The sequence below is a fragment of the Eptatretus burgeri genome, chromosome 4, assembly GCF_056783735.1.
Source record: "Eptatretus burgeri isolate ZD-2024b chromosome 4, Ebu_testis_v1, whole genome shotgun sequence".
In the NCBI taxonomy this organism is placed as follows: domain Eukaryota; kingdom Metazoa; phylum Chordata; class Myxini; order Myxiniformes; family Myxinidae; genus Eptatretus; species Eptatretus burgeri.
The window spans coordinates 109,717,911-109,745,410 of record NC_140964.1 but is presented as its reverse complement, the minus strand read 5'-3'; the positions used below and the strand labels follow the sequence as shown (position 1 = coordinate 109,745,410).

General features: G+C 46.4%; 2 protein-coding genes across 11 annotated transcripts in view; both read right to left on the bottom strand.

Annotated features, from left to right (window-relative positions):
- Positions 1-6,397, bottom strand: part of LOC147028889 (uncharacterized) — a 38,348-nt gene extending 31,951 nt beyond the window's left edge. The window contains exon 1 of one of the 3 annotated variants that reach the window (XM_085879705.1): positions 6,244-6,397. The gene's annotated coding sequence lies outside the window, so the exon portion shown is untranslated. Of the gene's footprint in view, positions 1-5,464; positions 5,657-5,766; positions 5,921-6,243 lie in introns of those variants that run through there. The other 2 variants (XM_085879706.1, XM_085879707.1) reach the window with 2 other exon arrangements.
- Positions 6,398-15,574: 9,177 nt separating this feature from the next.
- Positions 15,575-27,500, bottom strand: part of LOC147028888 (uncharacterized) — an 80,998-nt gene continuing 69,072 nt past the window's right edge. For all 8 annotated transcript variants that reach the window (XM_085879697.1, XM_085879702.1, XM_085879704.1 and 5 more), the window contains 2 exons: positions 16,433-16,627; positions 15,575-16,347 (listed from right to left, as the gene is read on the bottom strand). In XM_085879697.1, the coding sequence (XP_085735823.1) occupies positions 15,659-16,347; positions 16,433-16,627 (884 nt within the window). In that variant the 3' untranslated portion in view covers positions 15,575-15,658. The remainder of the gene's footprint in view (positions 16,348-16,432; positions 16,628-27,500) is intronic.

Sequence of the window (27,500 nt, the reverse complement as noted above, 5' to 3'; positions counted from 1 at the left end):
AGACAGACGGGGAAAGAGGGAGCGGAGACAGACGGGGAAAGAGGGAGCGGAGACAGACGGGGAAAGAGGGAGCGGAGACAGACGGGGAAAGAGGGAGCGGAGACAGACGGGGAAAGAGGGAGCGGAGACAGACGGGGAAAGAGGGAGCGGAGACAGACGGGGAAAGAGGGAGCGGAGACGGAGAAAGAGTGTGTGACGGTTGGAAAAAAAATTGGTTCGGTAATTTAGAAAATACGTTTATACGGCAAACGGCTCGGAAATCGGGCGTTATCAAATATATTTTGATTAGAAACTCACAAAGAGAAACATATCATCATGTCTTTCAATGTCTTTCAATCTTTCATGTCTTTCAATCCACACAAATCTCACACTCTCACTATGTCTCTTCGAAAGGACCGTTTACAAAACCCCCCCATCCACTTTCTCAACAATCCTCTGGAAGAAGTCTTTTCTTTCAAACTTCTGGGTCTCACTATCTGCCATGACCTTTCCTGGGAAAGTCACATTTCCAACCTTGCCTCAAAAGCCAGTCGCCGACTGGGAATCCTCCGTCGTGCAAAGTCCTTCCTCGGCCCTCTTGAGCTCCTGACTACTTACAAAGCTTTTGTCCGTAGCCTGATGGAGTACTGCTCTCCCCTCTTGGCTGGTGCTCCTGCCTCCCACCTTTCTCGACTTCACGCTGTCGAAACCAGGGCTTTTAAGATCATTGGCATCTCCCGCAATGAAGCTGAGTCTTTGGGCCTCTCACTCAATCACCGCAGGTTGGTCGGTGGTCTTTCTGTCTTCTCCCTACTCCTCTCCAGGCTTGCGCCCCCTGCTCTCTCTGCGATTTGTCCCAACCACATTTCCACAGGGCGCTCAAGGTCCGCCAACAACCCCCTTCTGGTAAAACTACCAAAATCACGAATCACTGCTCATCTTCACTCTTTCATTCCTCTTTTTTCCCGCCTTTGGAATAAACTTCCTCACTCTATTCTTTCCCATTCTTCCCTCCAGGCTTTCAAAACAGCTGTTCACCACCACCTCTTATCTTCCCCCATCCAAATCCTCGATCTTTTCTACCCCCGATAATCCACCCAAGCCCACTTCCTTCAAGTCTCCTGCTTTCCTTCCTGAAAGTCCCTGTAATGTCCATCTTCTCCTCGCCATGTTCCCCGTCCCATCCCCATCCCTCTCCCTTCCACAGTTCACCTGTGTCTGTTCCCCAATGTTTTGTCCCTTCCACTCCCGCCCCTCTTGTCTCATGCCTCCTTGCTGTGAGTTGTGTGTTAGCTCTCATACGAGCCTCGACCAAGGTATACAAAAAAAAAAAAAAAAAATCTTTGTAAAGCAAATCCGATAACCACATGCTTTCAAAACAGGTGTGAGGACAAAGGAAAACCTGATAGAAACTCCATCAGATACGGGATGAAACTTTGCCACCACGGCACCCGTAAACAGGCATGGCATGTCCACACACCCGTGGAGAGTCCATACAGATCCAAATCTACCCATATGTACCACGCCCGTGTGTGCTGTATATGTACCTCTACCTTGTAGTAACTGTCGACTGCACATCCTGATTGGGACACGAACTGTACTGTACAGCTCGGTAAGTAGCTGAAGCACTCAAGCTCTCCAACGGAACGCCTGGCTCAGCAAGTGATTACAAATTGCCATCGATACAACAATGCACCCGGACATGCCCATGCAATGTCCAAATTGGACAAATCAACACTTTTTCGCTTCGTCGGAACTGCTGATACTTTCAAATGTGGAGCTTACATTTTGTAATTCTGGTTAATAACCGGCAAAGCCGGTGTTATGGCTAAATATCAAAGATAAAACTGTCGAGAGACCCAGGTTGTAATGCTGGTCGATCATTTCAGGAGGTGCCCTCAAATTTGACATCTAATTTTTGGTATCCGACCTCAGTTGCTAAGCAACACATGAAAATCCACCATTTTGTTACTTGGCAAAATGGAATTGATTGAAAAAGCTTGTTGACATTTATGGCGGTCGGGCAAAATTAAAATCGCAGTTGATGTAAATATTGTTCATAAGATGTTTTAACAATATCATATGCGTGCGGGCAGTTTTCCCCATAAAGAGCTTTTTTGAGCGTTTTTCTCAAAAATTTCTCCCCAGGAACGGAAAACAAATCGATCATTTTTTAAATTCTCAGTCAGTTCTCTGCCAGTAAAAAGTCTGAACTCATAGACACTTTTTCGATTACTTTTCACGGGCTTCGATACAGAGTGAGTATCAGGCACTGTGATTCTTTTTCGTTTATCGATTTCTGCATTTGCCGTCAGGTGTCTCCAACTTTTGTGGTTAGTTCCCTCCAAACTTTTGATGGGGCTGGTGATCTCTAGGGCTAGGCTAATAATGGCTAAGATCAATTTCTAACAAAAATCAGCTTTCTTTTCACCATTAAGGCATAAATATGGAAGTTAACTGACCTGCCGCAAGTGTGGTTACATGTACGTATCTCCCACTGTCAGTCAGTCATTATTGTGCGCTATAACTTTCAATCACAATCACTTGAGATATGATGATGATATTTGAGCCCAATTTGAATTGCGCAGGAGATGCTTCCTCTCCTCTCACTCATATTTATTTGCGAAGAGGTGTATCAGCTACACCAATCCTTATAAAAACTTAAGTGCTACAAACATCTCCATAATGAAGTGTTTTTCATGCAAATTCTTCACAAAGCCTTTCCTGAAATTGAGGTGTCTAATCAAGGTGAGGAATAAACTGTTGCCTGATCACAGATGGACAGTCAGTCCATACAATAAAGCCCAGAAATATACCCATTCATACTATGGACAGACGGTCCAGACATTACGAAATTCGCCCATTCATACATTACGAAATACGCTAGGTCGGTTTCTATTTTAAAAAAATTTGAAAGTTGCAAGTCTCACCCCACATTTCTTTTCCTTTTGATGAGAAAACACCACTGATGAAGTTTCAGCCAAATCGAACTGTGTTTAGGGGTCGCTACCGGACATTGAAATTTCAGAATTAAAAAAAAATTCCAATAACCCAAAAGAAGAAAAAGAAAATCTACTGAATTGAATAACTTCTGGATAAAAAGTATTACAGGTCATTAATTTACAATCATTAGGCATTTATTTCATCAATTTTCACATCACTGAATACTTGCATAATAATGCATTGAACAATTTAACTATTCATGCAAAAGTTATTTCTTGCAGGTCGGCATTTTCCTTCTATGCTCTGAAACAACCTGGAGCAAATATTGTTTTTGGTCCTCGTTGGAAGTGAGTATTTCATTGTATTCCGTCATTAGAGCTACTCCACAAAAATCCACTGGAGTAGCTTTATACAAAATAGCGATATTTTGACGGTGTCCGGTTTTCGGTATTTTGACGGTGTCCGGTTTTCGGTATTTTGACGGTGTCCGGTTTTCGGTATTTTGACGGTGTCCGGTTTTCGGTATTTTGACGGTGTCCGGTTTTCGGTATTTTGACGGTGTCCGGTTTTCGGTATTTTGACGGTGTCCGGTTTTCGGTATTTTGACGGTGTCCGGTTTTCGGTATTTTGACGGTGTCCGGTTTTCGGTATTTTGACGGTGTCCGGTTTTCGGTATTTTGACGGTGTCCGGTTTTCGGTATTTTGACGGTGTCCGGTTTTCGGTATTTTGACGGTGTCCGGTTTTCGGTATTTTGACGGTGTCCGGTTTTCGGTATTTTGACGGTGTCCGGTTTTCGGTATTTTGACGGTGTCCGGTTTTCGGTATTTTGACGGTGTCCGGTTTTCGGTATTTTGACGGTGTCCGGTTTTCGGTATTTTGACGGTGTCCGATTTTCGGTATTTTGACGGTGTCCGGTTTTCGGTATTTTGACGGTGTCCGGTTTTCGGTATTTTGACGGTGTCCGGTTTTCGGTATTTTGACGGTGTCCGGTTTTCGGTATTTTGACGGTGTCCGGTTTTCGGTATTTTGACGGTGTCCGGTTTTCGGTATTTTGACGGTGTCCGGTTTTCGGTATTTTGACGGTGTCCGGTTTTCGGTATTTTGACGGTGTCCGGTTTTCGGTATTTTGACGGTGTCCGGTTTTCGGTATTTTGACGGTGTCCGGTTTTCGGTATTTTGACGGTGTCCGGTTTTCGGTATTTTGACGGTGTCCGGTTTTCGGTATTTTGACGGTGTCCGGTTTTCGGTATTTTGACGGTGTCCGATTTTCGGTATTTTGACGGTGTCCGATTTTCGGTATTTTGACGGTGTCCGATTTTCGGTATTTTGACGGTGTCCGATTTTCGGTATTTTGACGGTGTCCGATTTTCGGTATTTTGACGGTGTCCGATTTTCGGTATTTTGACGGTGTCCGATTTTCGGTATTTTGACGGTGTCCGATTTTCGGTATTTTGACGGTGTCCGATTTTCGGTATTTTGACGGTGTCCGATTTTCGGTATTTTGACGGTGTCCGATTTTCGGTATTTTGACGGTGTCCGATTTTCGGTATTTTGACGGTGTCCGATTTTCGGTATTTTGACGGTGTCCGATTTTCGGTATTTTGACGGTGTCCGATTTTCGGTATTTTGACGGTGTCCGATTTTCGGTATTTTGACGGTGTCCGATTTTCGGTATTTTGACGGTGTCCAATTTTTGGGAGCGATGACATCACGAATCTGATTTTTGGGGATTTAGTAGCTTTTCAATTACAAGATTTTTGGTAGCGATAACGTGCCGAATCTGAACAATTTTTTTCTCCGATCTTAGGTAGGCTTATCGTACCCGGTGAGAGAAATCAAACCAAGTTTGGTGACCTCGACCTTTATGGTCCAGGTGAAGGCCTTGTCAAAGTTTCAATTCCTTGAAGTTTAAAACTTGAATTCCTCAAGTTTGTGGAGAGTTTTCGACTGGCCGAAACTCTTTTCTCGTCTGTGATAATTCGCAGGCTTCGCCGGTCCACTGCGGCTTCGCCGGTCTTGGGTCATATTTTCAGAGATTCTCTGCTATTCATACGTGCAAATGAAATAAAGCCACGAACGCTGGCGTCTCCAGGCGTTTGCAAGCATTGCAACATACCCAGTGATCTGTGGCTATGATGAACAGGCATTCGATAATACAAATGAGGAAAATGTAAAAAAAAAAAAAAAAAAAACTTTATCGTGGAGAAATCGTTTCGGCCTGTTCCAAGTTAAAGCATGGTTGAGTTGGCCAAAAAAAAAAAACATGGTGGCTTCAGATGCAAGCAAGGTTACCCAGGAAACACCTCAAGAACCCAGACAGGTGGCCAAGGATCGTGAATAATATAATTAAATAAGGCCGTTAATTATCTTCAAAACGGGTGTTTTTAATTAATCCAAACACACAATTTTCACTCGTGCACTACCTTGGAGTTTATATGCATGCAGAGTTTCAGGCTGATAGGTTTCATCGTTCTGGAGTTCACACACACACACACACACACACACACACACACTAATAATCTTAAACCTCAAAAACATCACCTCCATTCTAATGTGCAGGTTAAACTCCTGTCTGTTCCATCCGCTCCTCATCGCTTCGCCGAACGAGGCCAATAACCAGTCGACTAACCCGACACTGCTCCCCATGTAAGACAGCCTTGTCCTTCCTCCATTGTGGTGACGAAAACAATATTCTCGATGAGGCGTCAATAAATTCCTGTAGTGTTAACACTACCGGTGATTTACAATCTATATCCTGCGAACCCTGTCAGCGCAACCGAAGGCAACTAAACTTCCATGTAAATGCATCGTTTGCAGATGTTAAAATAACACATCACCGTTACCTTGGTACTGACGGCCAGAGAAGGCCCGAGTATGAAGATCATCCTCCGCACGTGCAGCATGGCGTCACGTGACGTCCCTCGGCTGTCCCCGCCCTCTCAATGACCTCACACCGTCACGTGCTACTCTGCCCCGCCCCCTACCTCACACCTCGCGCTCCGTGAGATCGAAATCAACTTTCCAAACAGCCGACATGGTGGACAACGCACAAATAAATTAAATAGGGTTATGTTGTTTGTTTGTTTTTTTAACACCAACAAATACGACCTGGGCCCGTTGCCCCTTGACGATGGTTGCCATGCGGAAGCGCGGCCGCTCGCGTGCAAGTGGCCGAACGTGCGATCCCGAGGAGGGTTTTCTAACTCGACTCTTGTTTACTCTCACGCTGTGGGCCTCTGGTCCTTACACTGTCCATTCTGCTGAAACCCCTCCACATAATACCTTCATCGTCTTAAACATCTCAATAACATCACCGTTACCTTGGTACTGACGGTCAGAGAAGGCCCGAGTATGAAGTTCATCCTCCGCACGTGCAGCGTGGCGTCACTGTGACGTCCCTCGGCTGTCCCCGCCCTCTCAATGACCTCACGCCGTCACGTGCTACTCTGCCCCGCCCCCTACCTTCAACAAGGACAAATGTGTCCAAGAGCAGCGTGCTAAAGGTTTTGTCTTCACCAGAAGAAGAACAAGAAGAGGAAGAAGAATAAAAAACAAACAAACGAACTAACAAAAAAACAACAACAACAACAACAACAACTTCCGATATTTCGTCACGTGCCGGTACGTCACGTCCGTCATGGACGATCTTCGTCCATGACGAGAAAATAGTGTATTTACGAAATTACAACACATTAAATGGAATAATCTTTAAATAGTAACGTGAACTTTTCGAAACTTAAAAGCAAATGTCCGAATATATTTAAAAGTTCATGATAGACGCTCTCAAAAGGCACCGTCTATGTGAGGATGTGTATATGTGCTTAGTATTTAAGGAGATCCGGATCTTGTATATACAAGAGCCGAGTCCAAAAGGTTTTGTGAAGAAGAAGAAGAAGAAGAAGAAGAAGAAGAAGAAGAAGAAGAAGAAGAAGAAGAAGAAGAAGAAGAAGAAGAAGAAGAAGAAGAAATTTTTCATCCCGAAATTATGCAAACACTTGTTAAGAGAATTCCCAAATAAAAATTAGAGAAATTACTCACACACACCCCCCCCCCCACCCAGGCTTTATTAAATAAACTTTCTAAAACCAAAGAGTCTATGTGGTCGACAACGCACAAAATTCTGTTTGAGTGGGTTGTTTGTTTTTTCCCCAACACAATCTCATGTGCAGGGTGGCCACAATATCTTGTCACCACTTGTAAAATTTATGATATTGTCTTTTATCATATCAGCTGACAACACTGAAGGGTTCTTCGAGTTATTCCAGATACATTTGCCGTGCCTTTTAACTTTATTACACATTTTACAGCACGCAACGCAAGCCTTAAGTGTCTGGTGGATCCGTTTGTGCTCCATCATTGTCATCATTTTGTTCCATGTTCTGTGGGACATTTTGCGGATCATTTATGGGGTGATATGATTCAAAGGAAGTCTCTCTGCTTGTTTAAGGTCATCTGTGGTTTCGTAAGCGCTGCTGTGCAACAATGTCTCTTTTATGAAGCCCCAAAGGGAATTAATCAGGCTGCTTAGGCCTGGATTTGAGATGGACATGGACGCTCTGGACAAAAGTGCCAATTTTTTTCCACATGTTACCCGTTACCTCAGCTTTCCATTTTTGATGGGAACCAACCACTTCCTCTGAATACATTATGGCGGCCATCTTGGATTTTCAAGATGGCCACCATGTAATCCAAGATGGCCACCATGTAAAAACCCATATCTTCCAATATCAAAACTTCTCAGCTACTTCGGATCACAATCTTGGTATCTAAACATACATTTTCTGGGTCAAGGAATACAAGTATACCATTTAGAAAAGCAAGACGATTTTTATTAACACAAAAAAGAAACAACATAAAACTTGAAAAAAATAAAAGAAAACAATACTTTCACTGAAAATACTGCAAGGATTGTAATTATATCAACTGTAAATGTGACGGTATATTGTCGTCACCAACCACTGCACATGCATTTTATTCCCAGCCTACTTCTCACAGTGACAACTGCAGAGTTCAGTGCACTTCCAACTTGCCTTTCTGCGTGCGCACCGAGCACCACATCCACTTTGAATCTTGCAGCTACATTTGACGAGTTCACTGCAGGCCTTGGAAACCACAGCTAACATGTTCCACACAGGAACCCATGAATTGCTGTCCTCATCGAGAGTCCAGCCCAACCTTCTGGAGTAGGTGCGTGTTGTTCAATCTGCTCACTGGTACACCATATTCCTGCCTGATATGCAACTCACTTTGTGTGCAACAATAGTGCATCCTGTGTTGGGGAAAGTCTCTCCATTGTCTTCCCCTTCTCGCAAAACAGCTCCTTTCTAGCTTCATCCACATGTTGCAGGTCACTGGTCTTATCATACAGGATAATGGTGAAGCGTTCCAGCAGCTGGACATGTTGGGCACCAACCTCTACTTCTGTGTAAGGATGAAGTGCCATGTAGGTAAAGGCACATGTCACATCATGATAGCAGTTCCATGCCTCCCCTCTTCCAAAGAATGTAGTATCACAACCTGTAAAACTGTTAAAAATAGGGAGGTCCAGGGATTTCTCCCTACACAGGTCTTCATAGATATCATTGATGTGATGATATGTAAAGTTCTTTCCCATACCAAAGGCAACCAAAATGCTCACATCTTGGCACAGGGTGATCAGGTGATGGAATTTGCCAATGAGAATAACCACTCCATCCGTGTCAACAGTGTGCACCAGACAGTTGGTACAGCCATTCTGAAGAGCATCCTGTAAGTGGATCAGCAGCCCGGTGTCCGCTTCCTCAAGATCACATGGTGCCATGGATCGATCGGTTCCTCGAAGAATAGCTGTGACACCAGATGTGATGATGATCTCCTTCTCTTCAGGGCAATCCACAGTGACAATCTTGTTGGAAAGGAATGCAATGTTGGAATTTTGGAAAGCTCGGCTTGCTTTAGCATTTGCTGCATACCATGTTCAAATACCAGAATCTTATTTTTGCCACCACTTTGCTCTTGTGCTTCGGGGAAGTATGCTAAAACTTTCTTCTTGAATCGGGTTCTATTAGTATCCTCATCAACACCAAGGTATCACTCCCGGTTTTCATACAGCTGATGCAAGACCGAAAATTTGAAGTCGAAGGTCCCACCTTGCACACAGTTTTCTACATGAGTAAAGAGCTCCACAAGTGCTCTTGCCTTTATTTTCTTTTCCTCAGAAGAGCCTCCCGATTCCTGCTCATTTTTCCACATCAGTGATCTGTAGCGATTCTGTAGTTCTGTTAAGCACTACAGATGATATTTAGCCACGCTATGAGATCGCCACCTACTATTCTAGCCATTAACTGTTTCCTGCAGCTCGGTAGCTATCTGTCTTATGGTCTCATTAGCTTCAAGTGCTCTAAATTCATGTAGGTGTCCATCCTCTCGATGCCAAAACAGACAGACCATTTTGTCGATGGACTGGCACCGAGGCTGTTTAATCCCAGAAGTGATGCTCTTGTCACGCTTTGTGGTAGCTCTCTCCTACTTGTCTTTGCTGAACTTGACAGAGAAAGATTGCACCACGGTTATGGACCAGTTCACCTAAAGTCATGCCTGCTCCAAAGTTTAGCACCACTGGCAATGTACCCAGGGCTCTGAAAGAATTAATGTGATTCAGGAACGAGCTGTATAGTTATGACTTGTCCACACTTCATTGTGCATTGAGTGGGAATTTCAGCTCTGTAGTCTTTTATTGACAGATCAAGCACATGTCCCAATCAATCATGCCAGTCAACCTAAAAAATAAATGAAATTATTAATTTCTTATGAAATAATCATCCTATAATACATGTCACTTATCGTCTCCATCTGTTTTACTTCTTTTTCTTTCCTCCATGTTGATGGAACTGTTCTGCCTCAAAAAAAAAAAAACAAACTGAAAATAACCAAGCCTCGTTTTATTTTTGACCAAATAACCAATCTGACACAATCCTAAATGGGATAGTTGTATTCCTCGACCATGAAAATATATGTTTAGAAACCAAGATTATGACCCGAAGTAGCTTAGAAGCTGAAATATTGAGAGATAAAAGTTTTTACAAGGTGACCATCTTGGAAATCCAAGATGGCCACGATAATGTATTCAGAGGAAATGGTTCCTACAAAAAATGGAAAGCTAAAACTATGGAAAGCATGTGGGGAAAATTTAGCACTTTTGTCCAGAACGGCCATCATCCAGTTGCGAAGCTGCCTGACTAAATTAATAAGCACATCTCATATGTCGACACGTCTGGGCTTTGAGGTGCCCAGTCAAGTGGAGCAGGCAACACCAGTGGACCATGACCAATCCAACGCTCCCAAAAACTTCAGAAAGGTTTTCCTGAACAGTGATTGCGTAATGTACCGGTGTCACGTGCTTACCTAACTGAACAGCACCACAAAGTCACAATTTTTACATGGGGTGACAAGACATTGTGGCCACGCTGTACAACTGGAAGGGCACTCAGTACAGAAGATATACCTCCACCAGGCTGAACAGTTTACGTTTTGTATCTCGTCGAGAGGCCGGATCTAGATTCAAACCTGAACCAAAATCGAATTGAAATTCAATTTTAGAAATTTTTAGAAATTCCTGGACACAACTTTTAGAAATTCCTGGACTCATCACTCAATGGTGAAGAATCACTTGAAAAAAATATACTTTCTGGAATTTTACCAAAATCTAATCATTTCATCCTCGTCACACACCCAAACTATCCATCAAATTTCGTCCAAATCCGCCCACACCGATTTGAGATATCCTGTGCACAGACAGACAAACAGCTCGGTTAAAACAAAATCTATCCACGTCCGGTGATGGAGGGAATAAATGAAGACAAAGGTTGGGCGTTTCCACAACCTGAAAACATAATCTATCCACGTCCGGTGATGGAGGGAATAAATGAAGACAAAGGTTGGGCGTTTCCACAACCTGAAAACATAATCATCATTTGACTGTTATGCTTGAACCCTAATCCGTGAAACGGTTCGAGATGTCCAATATTGAAGATCATGCGGTACCTCTTGAACCGAAGCCATTATACAATCCCTCCCCATCACCGACATCCTTATTAGCCTGACCGAAGGAAAGGCTATTGCGTTTGTTTGTTTGTCTGTTACTTGCAAAATCGAAGATTTTTCAAGTATATTGGTTGGTAAGTCGATTTTGTTATTCTGTTTGTCGCCAACAGGTAACAATTTTAAACCGATCTTCACCACATGGTAGAGTTTGTCAGAAGGAAGAATGCAAGTGTTTTTGAGGTCAAAATAGGCCAACGGTCAACAACTTATGTGGGATTTCTAAATTTCTCATCTGATTGACTTGAAATTTGAAGAGTTGCATATTCGGTCATTGAATTCAACCACCAATTATTTTTGAGATCAAATTTGTTTTATGGATTTTGCAAGTATCGTGCTCTGTATGATGCCGTCTTCTTGTTTGTTACTTGCAAAATCGTAGATTTTTCAAGTATATTGGTCAATTGATTTTATTATTCTGTCTGTTTGTCACCTACAGGTCACAATTTTAAACCGATCTTCACAAAACTTCATCACATGGTAGAGCTTGTTATATGGAAGAAGCCTATTATATTGCTTTTGAGGTTAAAAGGTCAACAACTTAGGTGAGATTTCTAAGTTCCTCAAATTTCATCCGATCGACTTGAAATTTGAAGAGGATTTATATTTCATGTCGATGAATTCAACGAGCTGATTATTTTTGAGGTCAACATGGACCAAGTGGTCAACAACTAAGGTGGTGTTTTTAAAATCCTCAGTTTTCATCCGATTGACTTTAAATTTGAAGAGGATTTATATTTCAGGTCATTGAATTCAACCACCTATTATTTTGGAGGTCCACATCGGCCAAAAGGTCAACATAGGTCCAAGGTCAATAACGAAGGTGAGATTTCTAAAATTGTCAATTTTCATCCGATTCACTTGGAATTTGAAGAGTTGCATATTTGGTCATTGAATTCAACCACCAATTATTTTTGAGGTCAACTTTGTTTTATGGATTTTGCAAGTGTCGTGCTCTGCACGACGCAGTCTTCTTGTTTGTTAGTTTGTTTGTCCGCACAGAACTTTGGTGTTTTTTTCCGTTTCCGCTTGTTGGATGGAGACGAAATTTTCATCATCGGTGCGACTTCTCATTCAGCATGTTTGAATCAAAATGACATCATAGGTCACGTGTTGTGGCAGCCATGTTGGAAAAAAGGAGAAACGTTGGACCACTATCTCTGAAACTGCACAAAGGAAAAAATTGAAATTTAGCACACATGAAGTACTCCTCTTGAGGAATAAGTGTGGGTTTTTCATGACATCATATGTGCCTTCATTATGATGTCATAATTGCAGATGAAGAACACTGCATCGAAGCAGTATGAAAATTTTGAGGGTAATCTCAGGAAAAAATGGTCCACAGAAAATTTTGGTGACATCATCAGTGACGAGATTTGGAAGCCATATTGTTTAAAAAAAAGAACAAAGCTTCAAAGATCTCCAACTCTGAAGTGGCTGAACAGATCGATGCAAAACTTTACAAGTACGACCACCTATCCACGAGGAACAAATTGTTCTCACATATGATGTCATAGGTCACATGGTTGGGCAGCCATATTCAGATCAGGTCAGGTATGGGAGCATGTGCCAGAACAGCGCGTCGCTGCGTCCACTTTCCGCCGGTACTCCAGGGGCCTCCGTCTGGCCTTCCCCGAGGCAGATGCCAGGCCCATCTCCATCTCCTTGAGATGCTGGTCAACCTGCTGCAACCACGAGGTAAGTGGTTGGCCCATTGGCCTCCTACACTCACGAGACTCCCTCGCTGAGAGAATCTGGTGAGCAGGATCAGCGTCAGGAAAACGAGCCACATGTCCATACAGCCGCAACTGACACTCACGGACTATGCAGGTAACAAATATCATCCGAGTCTCTCTCAGAAACCGCTCGTTGGACACAAAATATAACCAGCGAGAGCCAAGGATTCTCCGAAAAGACCTGGTACCAAAGGAATTAAGTCTCCGTCTCAGATCCTTGGTCAGAGTCCAAGTCTCGCATCCATAGAGCAAGAATGGAAGCACCAAGGACCTGAAGACTCGGACTTTCATCCTCCCGCACAGGTACTGGCAGCGCCACACCCCATGATCCAGTGAATCTATGACTCCCCAGGCCCGACACAGATGTCTATTGACCTCTGACTCACAGCCAGCAGAGACATGAATATCACTGCCAAGGTAAGTGAATCTCTCCACGACCTCAACATCCTCACCACAAACAGGCACAGACAGGACAGCAGCATCCAATATATATGTCATTGAAAGCCTGGATCTTAGTTTTGACCCAAGAAACCCGTAATCCCAGCGGCTCAGACTCCTCATTCAGCACCTCGAGGGCCCCCAAAAGGATATCTAAAGTCTCCACAAAGATGACTGCATCATCTGCGAAATCAAGGTCCGAGATCTTGACATTCCCAAACGATGCACCACAGCTTGATCTTTCTGACATCCTCCCTAAAATCCAGTCCATACAAGTGCTGAAAAGTGTGGGGGCCAGTACACACCCCTGACGAACTCCAGTAACAAATGGAAATAAGTCAGAGATGGTACCACCACACTTCACACCACTCTCAGTACCAGAGTATAGTTCAGACATCAGATCGATCAGTTTTGGTGACACCACACGAAGACCAAGAATCTCGTCATGATGGGAAATAAGTTTTAAATTTCAACTTTGTCGGACACATTCTTTGGCAGCCACAATCATTATTTTTTTTTGGCTGTGCCTGGATGGATTTGAGGGTAGAAGAGTAGCAGCTAAATTTCGAATCCTATCCAGGTTTCTCCTGATTACTTCATCTTTGCTTGTTCAGGTTCCTTCTGATGACTCCAATGCAGGACTGCACCTATTTAGTCTTCCATTTGATTTGAATTTAATTTATTCCAATCCCATTCTGAAGTCGATTGAATAATAATAAACGTCATGTGTCAGGGTCAAGTGTCCGATCAAAGCAGGATGTCTTGTCACCCGGTCATCACTGCCAGCAGTTATAAAATGGCAGTTCTAGTTTTGTCTCATTATTATTTACGAAACACACCAGTACTCAAACAACACTCAAAACTACACAAACACCACACAAAAGTCCTGGAAAGGGTCTGCAATCTCTGATTGCTCTTTTTCTTATTTCTTCTGCTTTAAACATTAAAAAAAATTATTTGCCGAATAATCTTATTAAACTGGACATGAAATATTTTGATAAATGTATTGTAGTCCAGAATCGGACACTGATCCTCAATTTTGAATAAAATCCCTTCAATAGATCATTTTAACATCCTTTTTGCAGGACCTTTTCAATACAACTTGGGAAAGGATGAGCTGCTTACAAAATCAGTCCATACACAGCAAACTGGATAAATCATTCATCATATCAAACTGCAGGTTTCATTACACCAGATGTTTTTGTATACAGTCAAGACTGGTGGAAGAGCTAGAACTCAGAATGGATAAAACGATGCAACAGAACAAAAGGAACAGCAGAAAGAGGGGGGAACAACAGCAGGGCTGAGGAACCAAATAGGAGGAGATGAGAAACAAGGGATGTGGATAAGAATGAGGTGTGGAGGATGTATGTGGTAGACAAGATGGATACAGAAGCAAACACTTAGGAAGGAACTATAACCACACTCTGACTTTTACAGATATACCTCTGGCCACATTATTAATAAAGTCCTTTATGCTTAAAAAAAAAAACACAAAGAAAAAAAATATGGCTCCCAACCACATGACGTCATAGATCCCCCCAATACAATTTAACCCTAGATGACGCTCAATTTTTCATACTAATCAGATAAAGCATTTGACGTATGCAATTATGTCATAACGAAGCCACCGATGACACGAAAAAAGTAACAAAAAAAAAAAAAAACACTCGTTTCCCCAGGTGAGTACCTAACATGTGCCAAGTTTCTATTTTTTTTCCATCGAGTAGTTTTGGATACATAAATGTCCAAAAGTTTTCCGTTTTTTTTCCAACATGACTGCAACACCACATGACAGACGACATCCTAATCATCATTAAAATATTCCACATGAGGTGAAAATTTAGTGTCAATCAGATATTTAGTGTCAATAGTGTCAAAGCATAATGCCTCCGGCAACTTCATCAGACGCATAAAAAGTGGAAACCTGGCTGGGGGGGGGGGGTGGGGGGTGGGGCTTTAACAGGGGTAGAAGAGATCATGGTTTTGGATGGGGGATCCAGGATGATAGTAAACAGCTGTCTTGAACACATGGAGGGAGGAATGAGATTGAAGAAAATGTGGAAGTTTGTTCCACAGGCAGGGGTAAAAAACAAAAAGGCAGAAGGGATGAGTGGAGATGAGCAGTGATCCTGGGTTGAGGAAGTTTTACCAAAAGGGGGTTGAGGATGGACCATGTGTACCCGGCAGATACCAAGGGGTGACAAAGCACGAAGGCAGAGGGTGCAAGACCAGAAAGGAGGCAGGAGAGGACAGAGACCACTGACCTGCCTGCAATGGCAAAGTGATAGGCCCATAAACTCACTTTCATCAAGGGACATTCCAATGATCTTGAAGGCCTTGGTGTCCATGGCGTCAAGCTGGCCAATATGTGAGATAGGGACACTAATCAAGATGCTTCAATAAAACACACATCAAAAAAAACTTTATTCAAAAAATGTTGAAAACAATAGCAGAAGAAGCACAAAAATGAAAACAGCAACTATTCCTTCGTTTTGTAATGGCTCTTCACCATGCGTGCTCGACCTCTTCCCCGACTTCTGGTTCCTCGGCATCGTATACCCCTTCGGGAATGGGACTGCAGCATGCCTCTCCCAGCAGGGGAATGCGTATTGCGGCCAAGAGCCTGCCAGTCCTGTTCATATTCCGCCGCAAGTTGAAGAGGGCGTTGCAACGAGTGCAGGGAAGCCGCCATCCCTTGCATGAGATCATTAGCTCTGAGCAGTCTGTGGTCTACGACTTCACGGAAACAGCGCCATTCCTTGAGCATGTTAATACGGTAGTGTTCATTTCTCTCGTGCTCCATGCGCACATGTCGTAGCCATTCACTGGCAATCTGTGCCAGACTAGGAAGGTTACTGTTGCTATCTGCACTGCTATAGTGCTGTTGGTTTTGTTGCATCGAAGGCATATCATCAAATACCAAGGGAGAGGATCTCGGGGAGACCTCTTCGGCAGAGCCAATGTGGGCTGTACGTACTGCACTCGGCGAAAATTCTGTGACCTCGGCAGAGGTCGAAGGGTTTGCGTCAAAGTTAATGCCATTCGCTTCCTTTCGATCAACTGGAGTCACCTGTCTGGCCATGCCAGAGAAATTGGACAAACTGTAATCCATAGTGTTACTTCCCTCCTGACTGTTTGGACGGTAAGGTGGAGGAGGTCCAAACGATCCTGGAAAGATGAAACAAGGGATTGTGTCAATTTTCTGTCACCACTTTTATACATTCTCAAACATAGCGAGTGGAAAAGTATTTACCTTGTTGTGATTTTCGCAGTGCAGTACTGCCAGGGTCTACCTCGAAGGGTTGATCACTGGAACAAAAAATCTTAAACGGCATTGGCGGTGAAAAATCCACCAAGGATCGTTTATTCAGATCCCGTGGTTTGGAAAGTTCCATTGGCATTGAGGTCGCGTCCCAATGCTCTTGCTTGTTGATCATTTCTGGACATCCTGTGGTCAGGAAGTGAGAAAAAAAATAGGAAACATAGATCTTCCACTTCATCACCATTCATCATCATCATCCTGTGCAATTCCCGATGCAGAGCATTGTTGCTGTGGAAGCAGTTACCTGGCTACAACCCTGGCCAGGTCACCATTCCCGACTCAGGAAGTCAACGCAAGAATTTGAAATTTGTTCATGCTGCATTTAATGAAATTTGTTCCGGCAGTAGCTTGCCAGCTCTTCGTGAAGGACACCGTGGGATCTTTAACGTCTCACCAACGAATGCTGGTGGACGGGTCACCCAGTTTAACGTCCATCTGAGCAACAGCGCACACACATTGATGAATCACCCTGCATGTGAAACACCAGGATGACGGTTTATAGCTAGGCTGAGATTTGATCGCAGGCTAGACGGATGGAGGTGAGTGTGTGTTCCCTTAGGCCATCCTGTCAGCCCTCATCACCATTATGACATTTAAAAGTAAAAATGATGCACATAAAAAGCTTAACAAACTCATCATCATCACGTCGTGAGATTCAGAACACCATGAGTCAAAAGACAAAGACATGAGAGTTGCTGCCTTTCAAACCCAGGATATGACGAATCAAAATCAATATCTGGCAGCAGGAAGTTTACATGCTACAGAACAGTGCGCTGAATTTTTTCTGCAGAGATTTTGTTTGGCAAAATAATTCGAACTGAGGATTAGGTCCGTATTAATAGTTCTTTTTTTCGTTAAAACTGTATCTCCATTCAAGCCTATTATTTGCATTTCACGTTTTGCTATACGACCATGAACCACATCCCTGCCAGTGCATTAAAAGTATTCGCTGACGGGACAAAAGTAGTGAATCGGATTGCAGCACAACCTGGCTCTATGCTTTCACATTGCTACTACCACTTTAACGGGCCCAATTATGCCCATTTTATTGTCAGGTTGGCCAGGGAAAACTCTTTGCCCAAGGCTTTCATGAACCAGCTGACCAGGCCTGAAGTTGGAGTCGAGTCGATTTGGGCAGGAATTTGGGCAGGGTGCTGGCGATAATTTGCCTACTCCTCATGAAAACCACCGTGGGATCTATTAACTTCCACAGACTCATGCGAGCAGATGAGAAACCCAGCTCAACGTCTATCCGAGGGGTGGTGCACATTCACAGGTGGAGCACCGAGGGGCGGTGCTCCACCTGTGAAAACAAAATCCAACATTTTATGGTCAGGTCGGATATTGAACCCACACTGGACACCTCAAAGGCAGGTGCACTACCTCTGTACCACACTGTTGGACAACTTGGTTCTGTTCTTCTCTTTTGTTAAAAGGGGTACCCAAATGCAAATTTTTTTTTCTGAAAACCATTGAAAATCATGAATCGCGGTCTAATTTTAAGGGTAAAAATTTTTTTTATACTTTTATGCCATTCACAAAGTGCAGATTTTCAATTTTCGCCAGTAACGTTACACCTTGATCCAAACGGTGCCTTTACAGTGAAAAACAGTGCATATCAAGCTCGGATTCCAATACCGATTCCACCATCATTAGCAACTCTGAAGGTTCTCAGTATGTTGAAATTGATCAGTGGGATTTTGAAGAAACTATTGGAGACAATCATGATGTACAACGAAGTGAACCAGCCGGAAAATGAAGGATCTTTGATAAAACATTGCTGTTTGTGCGCTCCGACCATAACTATCTTCTATATACATGTATATATATATATATATATATATATATATATATATATATATATATATGTATATGTATATATATATATATATATATATATATGTGTATATATATATATATATATATGTATATATATGTATATGTATATGTATAAAGTTCAACTTTTTTTTATTTTTTTAATCCTGAAAAATAGACCGTCATGAACACAATCTTATTAAAATATTGGCCTTTAAAGTCCTCCTTCGAAGGGGGACAGACAAGTACACTGTGTTTTTATAGGTATGTACAACTTTGTTATATATATATATATATATATATATATATATATATATATATATATATATATATATATATATATATATATATATGTATTATTGTGGTTGACGAAATTAGCAAACCACAATTCAGGTCCCGTAGGTGAGATATCTCTGTAAGTATATGTGTAGTTAGGCCCAAACCCGTTGTTTAGTGGGAATAAATGTCATTCATTCGGGCTGCGACCCTTTCAGATAGCCGTTTTTCTTTCACTATCTTTATTTTGGACCAGCCGCCATTACTACCACCACAACCACCACTAACCACGTCTCAACAGCCATCACACAACAACCACCAACCGCAACGCCGCTTCACAACAACAACCACGCCAACAGCCACGACCTTTACCGTCACATCTCGCCCTCGCAACCATCGCATCACCGCCATTCCCGCGCCGCTTGTGGGCACCGATACTGGACTCGTACAGGGCGCGCACCGAGCAGCGGGTGCAAAAACACCAGCCTTTCCGAGAAATCGGATCAAAAACGATTCACGCCCACTTCTGTTCCGTCCTATCGGCGAGCGTGGAGCGATTTGGCCCCGCCTCGAGGTGCATCGGAGTATAATCGCTATATGCAGATTCGCGGATCAAAAATCATTCACGCCCACTTTTCCTCTGTCCAATGGGGAGCCAGCCAGAGGTGAAGGGTCGAAGGTGAAGGAGCGAAGCCCCGGGGGCTATAAAGCACCGCGTTCGCTCGCTGAGTAGCAGTTGAGTCAGTCAAGGAGAGTTGAGAAGAGAAGAGTCAGAGAAAGCAGTTGGACGGAGTTGAGGAGAGTGGGAGAGTTGGAGAGGTGGCGGCGGCGAAGGCAGTCGAGAGGGCGCTCGTGTCAGAGTCGGGGAGCTGCGGAGAGGGGAGGCCGGTAACGCGACCGAGGTCGCGGTGGAGACGCTCGTCGCGGGACCCAAGCCAGCGAGATATCCTCATTCCCCCGAGCATCAACAACCCCCTCCTGTTTCCCCCCCTGCGCTGAGATAGTGTGAGAAGGGGGCCCCGTTCCCACCCCATTTCCAGGCAGTGCCAGCGAGGCCCGCGGAGTTGGGGCGCCACCGCCATTTTGCGGCTCATCACCAGACGGGGAGGCTCGACGCGGTCTCGGCCCCAGGCCCGTCTGCCCCCCTCATCGTTGAGGGTGGTCCCTTTTCTTTTGCTTAGAGTATATGTGTTGTCGGCGCCGTCTGTGAAGTAAAACTGTATAAGTGTTGCCGTGTGCTCGGTAGTCGGTAGTAGATCTGCATTGTTACATTTGCTTTTTGTGCAGAATTGTTGTGCTTCTTCTACTTTTACATTTGCTTTTGGTGTATAATTGTATATGTGCGCTTTCCGTTTGCCGCGGAATAAATGTGCTTTATGTTGAACTGTTTTTCCCATTTCGCTTCGTCTTTTCTTTTATTGAATCTCCATCTTACTTCAAGTAAAGGGTTGGTCGTGGGCTAAATACGCCCAATAATTAATCGAACCGTCGAGGTTGACGATAACACCGCTCGGTTATCCCGATAGTACGGAACGGGTCGCTTAAAGTGGCCCGTGTCCGAAGTCGACCTGCGGCGAGGTGCGATCGCCCGGTCTACCCTCCGTGTGGGTAGTTAGGTAGGTCGAATTTGGCGAGCAACCCTATCCCACGCGGGGGGCCGATTGGCACGATCGTGGTGAGGCCGAAAGGCCCACCCGTGACTAGTTCCCGGCGTTAGTCCGAGAGGGTCACGATGGGATTGTCCGTCCGGTGGGCGACGTGCCACGATTCGAGTTACGTGGCCGTTCGCACGCCGGCGGGCGCGAATCCGCAACACTGTTGTCAGGAGTGGGACACAAACCCATCCCCCTCCTCGCGACACTGGTGTCGGAGAACGGGACAACGGGCTCTCCTGTCTCCAGCTAAATTTACGGGAATCGGTCCAGGGGTGAGAGGAGCGACCCCCGATTCCCTCCAAATTACGAGCGATTCAAATTAACCCTTTACGAGAAATAAGATGGCGTCTCAAGGCGAGCGGGAGCCGGGGGTATTAGAAATGTATATGTGTAGTAATGTAGGATCCATGGTCCAGGATGAAATCCCCGTGCAGGAAATGTTGGTTGTGCAGGAACACGAACTCGCCCAACTGAACCCAGAGCCCGAAATAGGTGCGGCGGCGGCCGCGGTGTATGACACCTCCCCTCCCCCCCTCCGCCAAAACCTCCCGATTCTTGCCGAATCGGCTCACCGAAGCGCACCCGACATGGCCCAGCTATGCGCCATGCTGGCGGCAATGACAGCGAGGATGGATACAAACACAAATGAAATGAAAAACGAAATAAAAGGCATGAACGAAATGAAAACGAATATGGAAACGAATGCGCAAGGAATGAAGGAAGAAATGAAAGAACTGCGGGGTGAGATGCAGCAAATCGGCCGAAGCCTGCAGGCGGGCATGAAGGCAATGACAGTGGAGCTCAAAATGGCGACGCCACGTGTGGGAGCGAACGAGCTGGGTGGGAGTGCGACGGCTGTCGGGCCCGCGGTGGAGGCAGGGAAGGAGAAAATAATTCGGGGGACGTATTGGGCGAGAAGCGTGACGGAGACGTGCACGAAGGAGATAAGAGACGAGGTGAAAGGAATTGCGAGGGAGAGAAAAGAACAATTAAGACGGAAAGCAAGGATGAGGTACGCGGAGATCGTGAAAGAGCAAGGACTGAAAAACAGGGAAGGACGGGAGCGACTTAAGGAGAAAACAAGGTTGACCTACATAAAGATAAGGGAAAGACGCCAGAAAGAAGCAGAGACTAATAGACACAAGGGGACAACAGAAACTAATAAATGTACAGAGACACGGGAGATGGGAACGATAGAGGGAAGACTACACGATGAAGACGGGGTAAGTGACGCACACACACACACGAAGGTAGTGGAGGATAATGGGGGTGAGCTCGCGGACCGTGCAGGGACCCGGTGCGAGCAGTTGGATGGCCTCCTCCAGGAACGAGGGGAGGGAGTATGCCCCCTTGAGGCGAGTCACGACCAGGTGAGTTCGGTCGTGTCGAGCGAGGTCGAGGGGAGGAGTGCTGTGGACAGGTGCACGGAGAGCTTGGGGGGTATAGAGGCCCCGGAGACCCTTGTGGGGACACGAATCCCCAGTGTGGTTGTCCCGGTGTGTGTGGTGTCGAGGTGTGTGTTCACGAGTGTGGCGAAATGCGTGCTGCAACGCACGCATAGCGCGGGTGCAAGGGCGTGTGTGAGAGCGACCGGGTGGGTGACAAAGACCCCGTGTGTGGAAGCGACCCCGTGTGTGAGTGGTGTGGTGGTAAGTGTGCAGAAGGGCGTGCTTCCCAGCACGCCGTGTGTGGATGAGGCACCGCGAGCGAGTACCCCCGCGTGTGTGAGTAGTATGGTTTGTGTGAGGGAAATGGCACGAGTGAGTGGAGCCACGTGTGCAAGGGTAATGGTATGCGTGAGTGAGCGGCCGAGTGTGAGAGAGACAGCGTGTGCAAGGTCGCTGTGTGTGAGGGAGATGTCGGTGGGCATGTGTGAACATGCAGCCGCGTCTCCCGGTGTGAGTTTAATGGTGAGGTGTGTTAGCGTCGTAACACGCAGGTGTGCGTGGGTGGAATGGCGACGACGACGGCGACAGAAGAAAGAAAGCCGAGTAGCGGCTGTAGCTGTTTCGGGGACCGTGCCGGGTTCACCCAGCAGCGAGCACGAGGTCCGTGCTGTGCAACGCACGAGGCCCCCACGTGCTCGCTTGCGGGAATGAAGTCCCGGTCCGGAAAGGCACGCGGTGGATTTGCCAATCCCGCGGACGGACAAAGTTTAGGCAGAATTTCGGATTTGGACCGGACGGGTTCTCCACGCGATCGTGTGTGTTAAGCCCCAACAGGGCAAAGCACATGTGTTCGCGTGGGGAACCCCTCGAGACGTGGGGCTTGTGTTTTTTTTTTTATGCGCACGGTGACGTCATGGCTGCACGTGGGGTTGGAATCCGGCAGGAGGGGTATCCCTGCCGGATGGTACCGTCCAAGGAGGGACGAGGTACACATGCAGCTGCATGACGTCACGGGCAGGTGCAAAGTGCGCGAGCTGTGAGTTGCCGCGCTGGTGCTGCGCATGGAAAAAAAAACAAAAAAAACAAGCCTCACTTTCGGGTGAACAGGATTTCCCGGGCAAGGGGTGGAAGACCCCCTTACCAGGGGCACAGGATGGAAACTAGTTAGGGGGAAGGGTTAGCTTAGCTAGACCGGCTCCATGGGGCAGGGGTAAGTCCTCATGGGGCCCGTGGAATGGATTAGTTAGAGGGATTGTAGCGAGATTTAGGTTGGGAAAGTTATTTTAGAGATTTGGAGACAGTGACAGACTTGTGAATGTGTAGAGGGGATGTAGTTTAGCGACATAGTGTTAAATGGAACGTGCTGTAGTTTAAGGGACGACGTGGGAGCACGAGTTAGTTAGGGGATGCAGATAGAAGGATGGCAGAGTTCAGCGGTGAGTGTGTTGAAGAGTTGGTGAGTGAAGTGGAAGCATGTGCTTGGTGAGAGAGTGAGGCCAGCGGGTCTGTGTGAGTGGAGCGAATGGGGAATGCATGGTGCGATGAGTGATTGGGGGGAGGACTGACTCCCGCCCAAGGGACCCCGGGGGTTGGTGTAAAGTGAGTTAGCTGGGTTAGTCAAATTGAAAAATGGAAGTCGTTTTGCTGTTGGTGGGAGTGTAGGCTCGAAACCCGTTTGGAGGGGTGCAGGAGCCCTGTTGACGAGCTGGGAGCGTCGCTGCGAAAGGTGAGTATCGCTGAGTGGGTACCCCGGGCACCAGGCTAGTCGGCCGTAGTAGGCCAAGGGCCCATGGGGGGCCGGGATAGCGTAGTGGGCACGGGTGCGTCCGCTTGGTGCGGGGCCTGGGGCGCCATTAGCCGCGTGGGCAGTGTTGTGGGCACGGGTGACCCTCGGAAAGGGGCCTGGGAAGCCAGCCTGCCACGTGTGCGTTTCAGGGGAGGTGCCATGGGGGCACTCCCCGGTGTTTAGGGAGCTGGTAGGCTCGGAGGCAGTGTAGTGCCCAGGGGTGCCATAGCTGGAGATTCGGCAGAGGGTCGTGCCTGCCAAACGGAGCCACGCGTCCCAGCCATGAGACCGTGTGAGGGCACGGAGAGAAAATTGGGGGGCGAGGTCCGAAATTGTGAGGACACCAACACAGGCGACGGGAATCTGGGTTGTTAGAACCAATAGTTTAAGCGCGAGGCGCTTGTTGGAAGCCCCGGGGTAGTTTAACAGGTTAATGGTTAGGGTAGATTAGGAAGTGTACCCCTCCGCACCATCCATCCCCTCGCTCTCGTTGTGGGCCGCTGGACCCACTTTGGGTTAGATCGCTGAACTCTGGGGAGGCCATCCTGAGGCTTAGATTGGGCCTCAGCACAGGACGCTAGCTCTCCCTTGTTCCCCTCCGGGAAGGAACGTAGGGGTTGGGAGTAGGCTAGGTGACAAGATAGGCTAGCCGAACAAGGACAGTACAGGGGGTTAGGGGACGATTTATAGTGGGGAAGTAAAAAAAAAAAAGTTGGGGCTAAATTGGGGTTTGACAAATTAACGGAGTGGGTATAGACAGTGACAGGCAAAGGCGATAGGTTGGGAGGGAGACCGTCGGGTAGGTCCGAGCCCGCCTTCCGAGTGGCCAGCACCACCGCACTCCCTCCACCAACCACCACTGAACGGCAAAGGCTGGCCAGCTTCATCTGCCGGCTGCGTTGCTGCAAGGCAAAGGCCGGCCCACTTCATCAGCAGCTGTTGTTTTGCTGCAAGGCCTGTGCCGGCTGGATCGGCTGCAGCTGCTGTGCTGCAAGGCCTGTGCCGGCTGGATCGTCTGCAGCTGTTTTCTGCAAGGCCTGTGCCGGCCAGTTCATCTGCCGGCTGTGTTTGCCTGCAGCGGCCTTGTTCTGCAGGCTGTTTGCCTGATCACCTTTGCCATGCCATGCCCACGCCCCTGTTCACCAGCCCCGTTCAATTTTTGCTTTGCCCCCCCCCCCCTGTTCATTGCCATGTGCGCCAGGATCAGAAAGCAACAGTTTGCAAGCTGCGAGAACTGCCCTGTTGGCAGCTACAACACGGGCCTGCAATGGCGGCCCGTGCACCGTGTTTGCTTCCATCCATTCATCCATCCATTCATTGTGTTCATTGCGTGTGCCACTTGAGCTGGCACGGAGACTGTGTTTGTGCAGCCCATGCACAGTTGTGGTTCACTGCGTTCAGTTCCAAAGGGAAGGCCTTGGACTGCGAGTGAGCAGCCGGCCACGTTCCCTGTCACCTGCATTGTTTGAGCCAGAGACTGCATGCGAGCAGCCTGGCTCCCTGCTAACTGCTTTCTTTTTGCAGAGTTCATTGATCGTGGGCCATGGTTTAGTGTAAAATTTGTAAGTTAAGGTTAAGATGTACTGTACATATGAGTGCGCCCCCGGCATGTCTGTCCTCGCGCCGGCAATTTAAATTAAGTCGTCCGTGTGAGTGAGTTTGTTTAGGTAGTTACTCAGCCCTCAGGTTATTTATTTTGGGGACACGAATACCATAAATGTCGCACTCAGGGATCCGTAGGTAAAATGTACTAGGGGAAAACTACACATGATGGCACACGAAAATTTGACGACTCGGGACGAGTCTGTAAAAAGGGGAGGGGGTAGTGTTGTGGTTGACGAAATTAGCAAACCACCATTCAGGTCCCGTAGGTGAGATATCTCTGTAAGTATATGTGTAGTTAGGCCCAAACCCATTGTTTAGAGGGAATAAATGTCATTCATTCGGGCTGCGACCCTTTTAGATAGCTGTTTTTCTTTTACTATCTTTATTTTGGACCAGCCGCCATTACTACCACCACAACCACCACCAACCACATCTCAACAGCCATCACACAACAACCACCAACCGCAAGGCCGCTTCACAACAACAACAACGCCAACAGCCACGACCTTTACCGTCACATCTCGCCCTCGCAACCATCGCATCACCGCCATTCCCGCGCCGCTTGTGGGCACCGATACTGGACTCGTACAGGGCGCGCACCGAGCAGCGGGTGCAAAAACACCAGCCTTTCCGAGAAATCGGATCAAAAACGATTCACGCCCACTTCTGTTCCGTCCTATCGGCGAGCGTGGGGCGATTTGGCCCCGCCTCCAGGTGCATCGGAGTATAATCGCTATATGCAGATTCGCGGATCAAAAATCATTCACGCCCACTTTTCCTCTGTCCAATGGGGAGCCAGCCAGAGGTGAAGGGTCGAAGGTGAAGGAGCGAAGCCCCGGGGGCTATAAAGGGCCGCGTTCGCTCGCCGAGTAGCAGTTGAGTCAGTCAAGGAGAGTTGAGAAGAGAAGAGTCAGAGAAAGCAGTTGGACGGAGTTGAGGAGAGTGGGAGAGTTGGAGAGGTGGAGAGGTGGCGGCGGCGAAGGCAGTCGAGAGGGCGCTCGTGTCAGAGTCGGGGAGCTGCGGAGAGGGGAGGCCGGTAACGCGACCGAGGTTGCGGTGGAGACGCTCGTCGCGGGACCCAAGCCAGCGAGATATCCTCATTCCCCCGAGCATCAACAACCCCCTCCTGTTTCCCCCCGCGCTGAGATAGTGTGAGAAGGGGGCCCCGTTCCCACCCCATTTCCAGGCAGTGCCAGCGAGGCCCGCGGAGTCGGGGCGCCACCGCCATTTTGCGGCTCATCACCAGACGGGTAGGCTCGACGCGGTCTCGGCCCCAGGCCCGTCTGCCCCCCTCATCGTTGGGGGTGGTCCCTTTTTCTTTTGCTTTGAGTATATGTGTTGTCGGCGCCGTCTGTGAAGTAAAACTGTATAAGTGTTGCCGTGTGCTCGGTAGTCGGTAGTAGATCTGCATTGTTACATTTGCTTTTTGTGCAGAATTGTTGTGCTTCTTCTACTTTTACATTTGCTTTTGGTGTATAATTGTATATGTGTGCTTTCCGTTTGCCGCGGAATAAATGTGCTTTATGTTGAATTGTTTTTCCCGTTTCGCTTCGTCTTTTCTTTTATTGAATCTCCATCTTACTTCACGTAAAGGGTTTGTCGTGGGCTAAATACGCCCAATAATTAATTGAACCGTCGAGGTTGACGATAACACCGCTCGGTTATCCCGATAGTACGGAACGGGTCGCTTAAAGTGGCCCGTGTCCGAAGTCGACCTGCGGCGAGGTGCGATCGCCCGGTCTACCCTCCGTGTGGGTACTTAGGTAGGTCGAATTTGGCGAGCAACCCTATCCCACGCGGGGGGCCGATTGGCACGATCGTGGTGAGGCCGAAAGGCCCACCCGTGACTAGTTCTCGGCGTTAGTCCGAGAGGGTCACGATGGGATTGTCCGTCCGGTGGGCGACGTGCCGCGATTCGAGTTATGTGGCCGTTCGCACGCCGGCGGGCGCGAATCCGCAACAGTATATATATATACACATATATATATACACATATAGATATATATATATATATATATATATATATATATATATATATATATACCAAAGTTGTACATACCTATAAAAACACAGTGTACTTGTCTGTCCCCCTTCGAAGGAGGACTTTAAAGGCCAATATTTTAATAAGATTGTGTTCATGACGGTCTTTTTCAGGATTAAAAAAATAAAAAAAAGTTGAACTTTTTTTTTTCATAAAAGAGTAATCAAGTCTCTTCAATTGGAATTGTCGACGGTGACTTGCAAATCAAACCTCAAGGGCGGTGTACAGAAATGTAAAAAAAAAGGACTGAACATGAAGCTTATCTGGACCCTGGCCTAATGTTGTAACCCAAATTTGGTAGCATTCTGACTGGGTCTGAAGAAGATTTTTGAAGAAATCATACATATATATATATATATATATATATATATATATATATATATATATATATATATATATATATATATATATATATATATTGTTACGGCTGTGG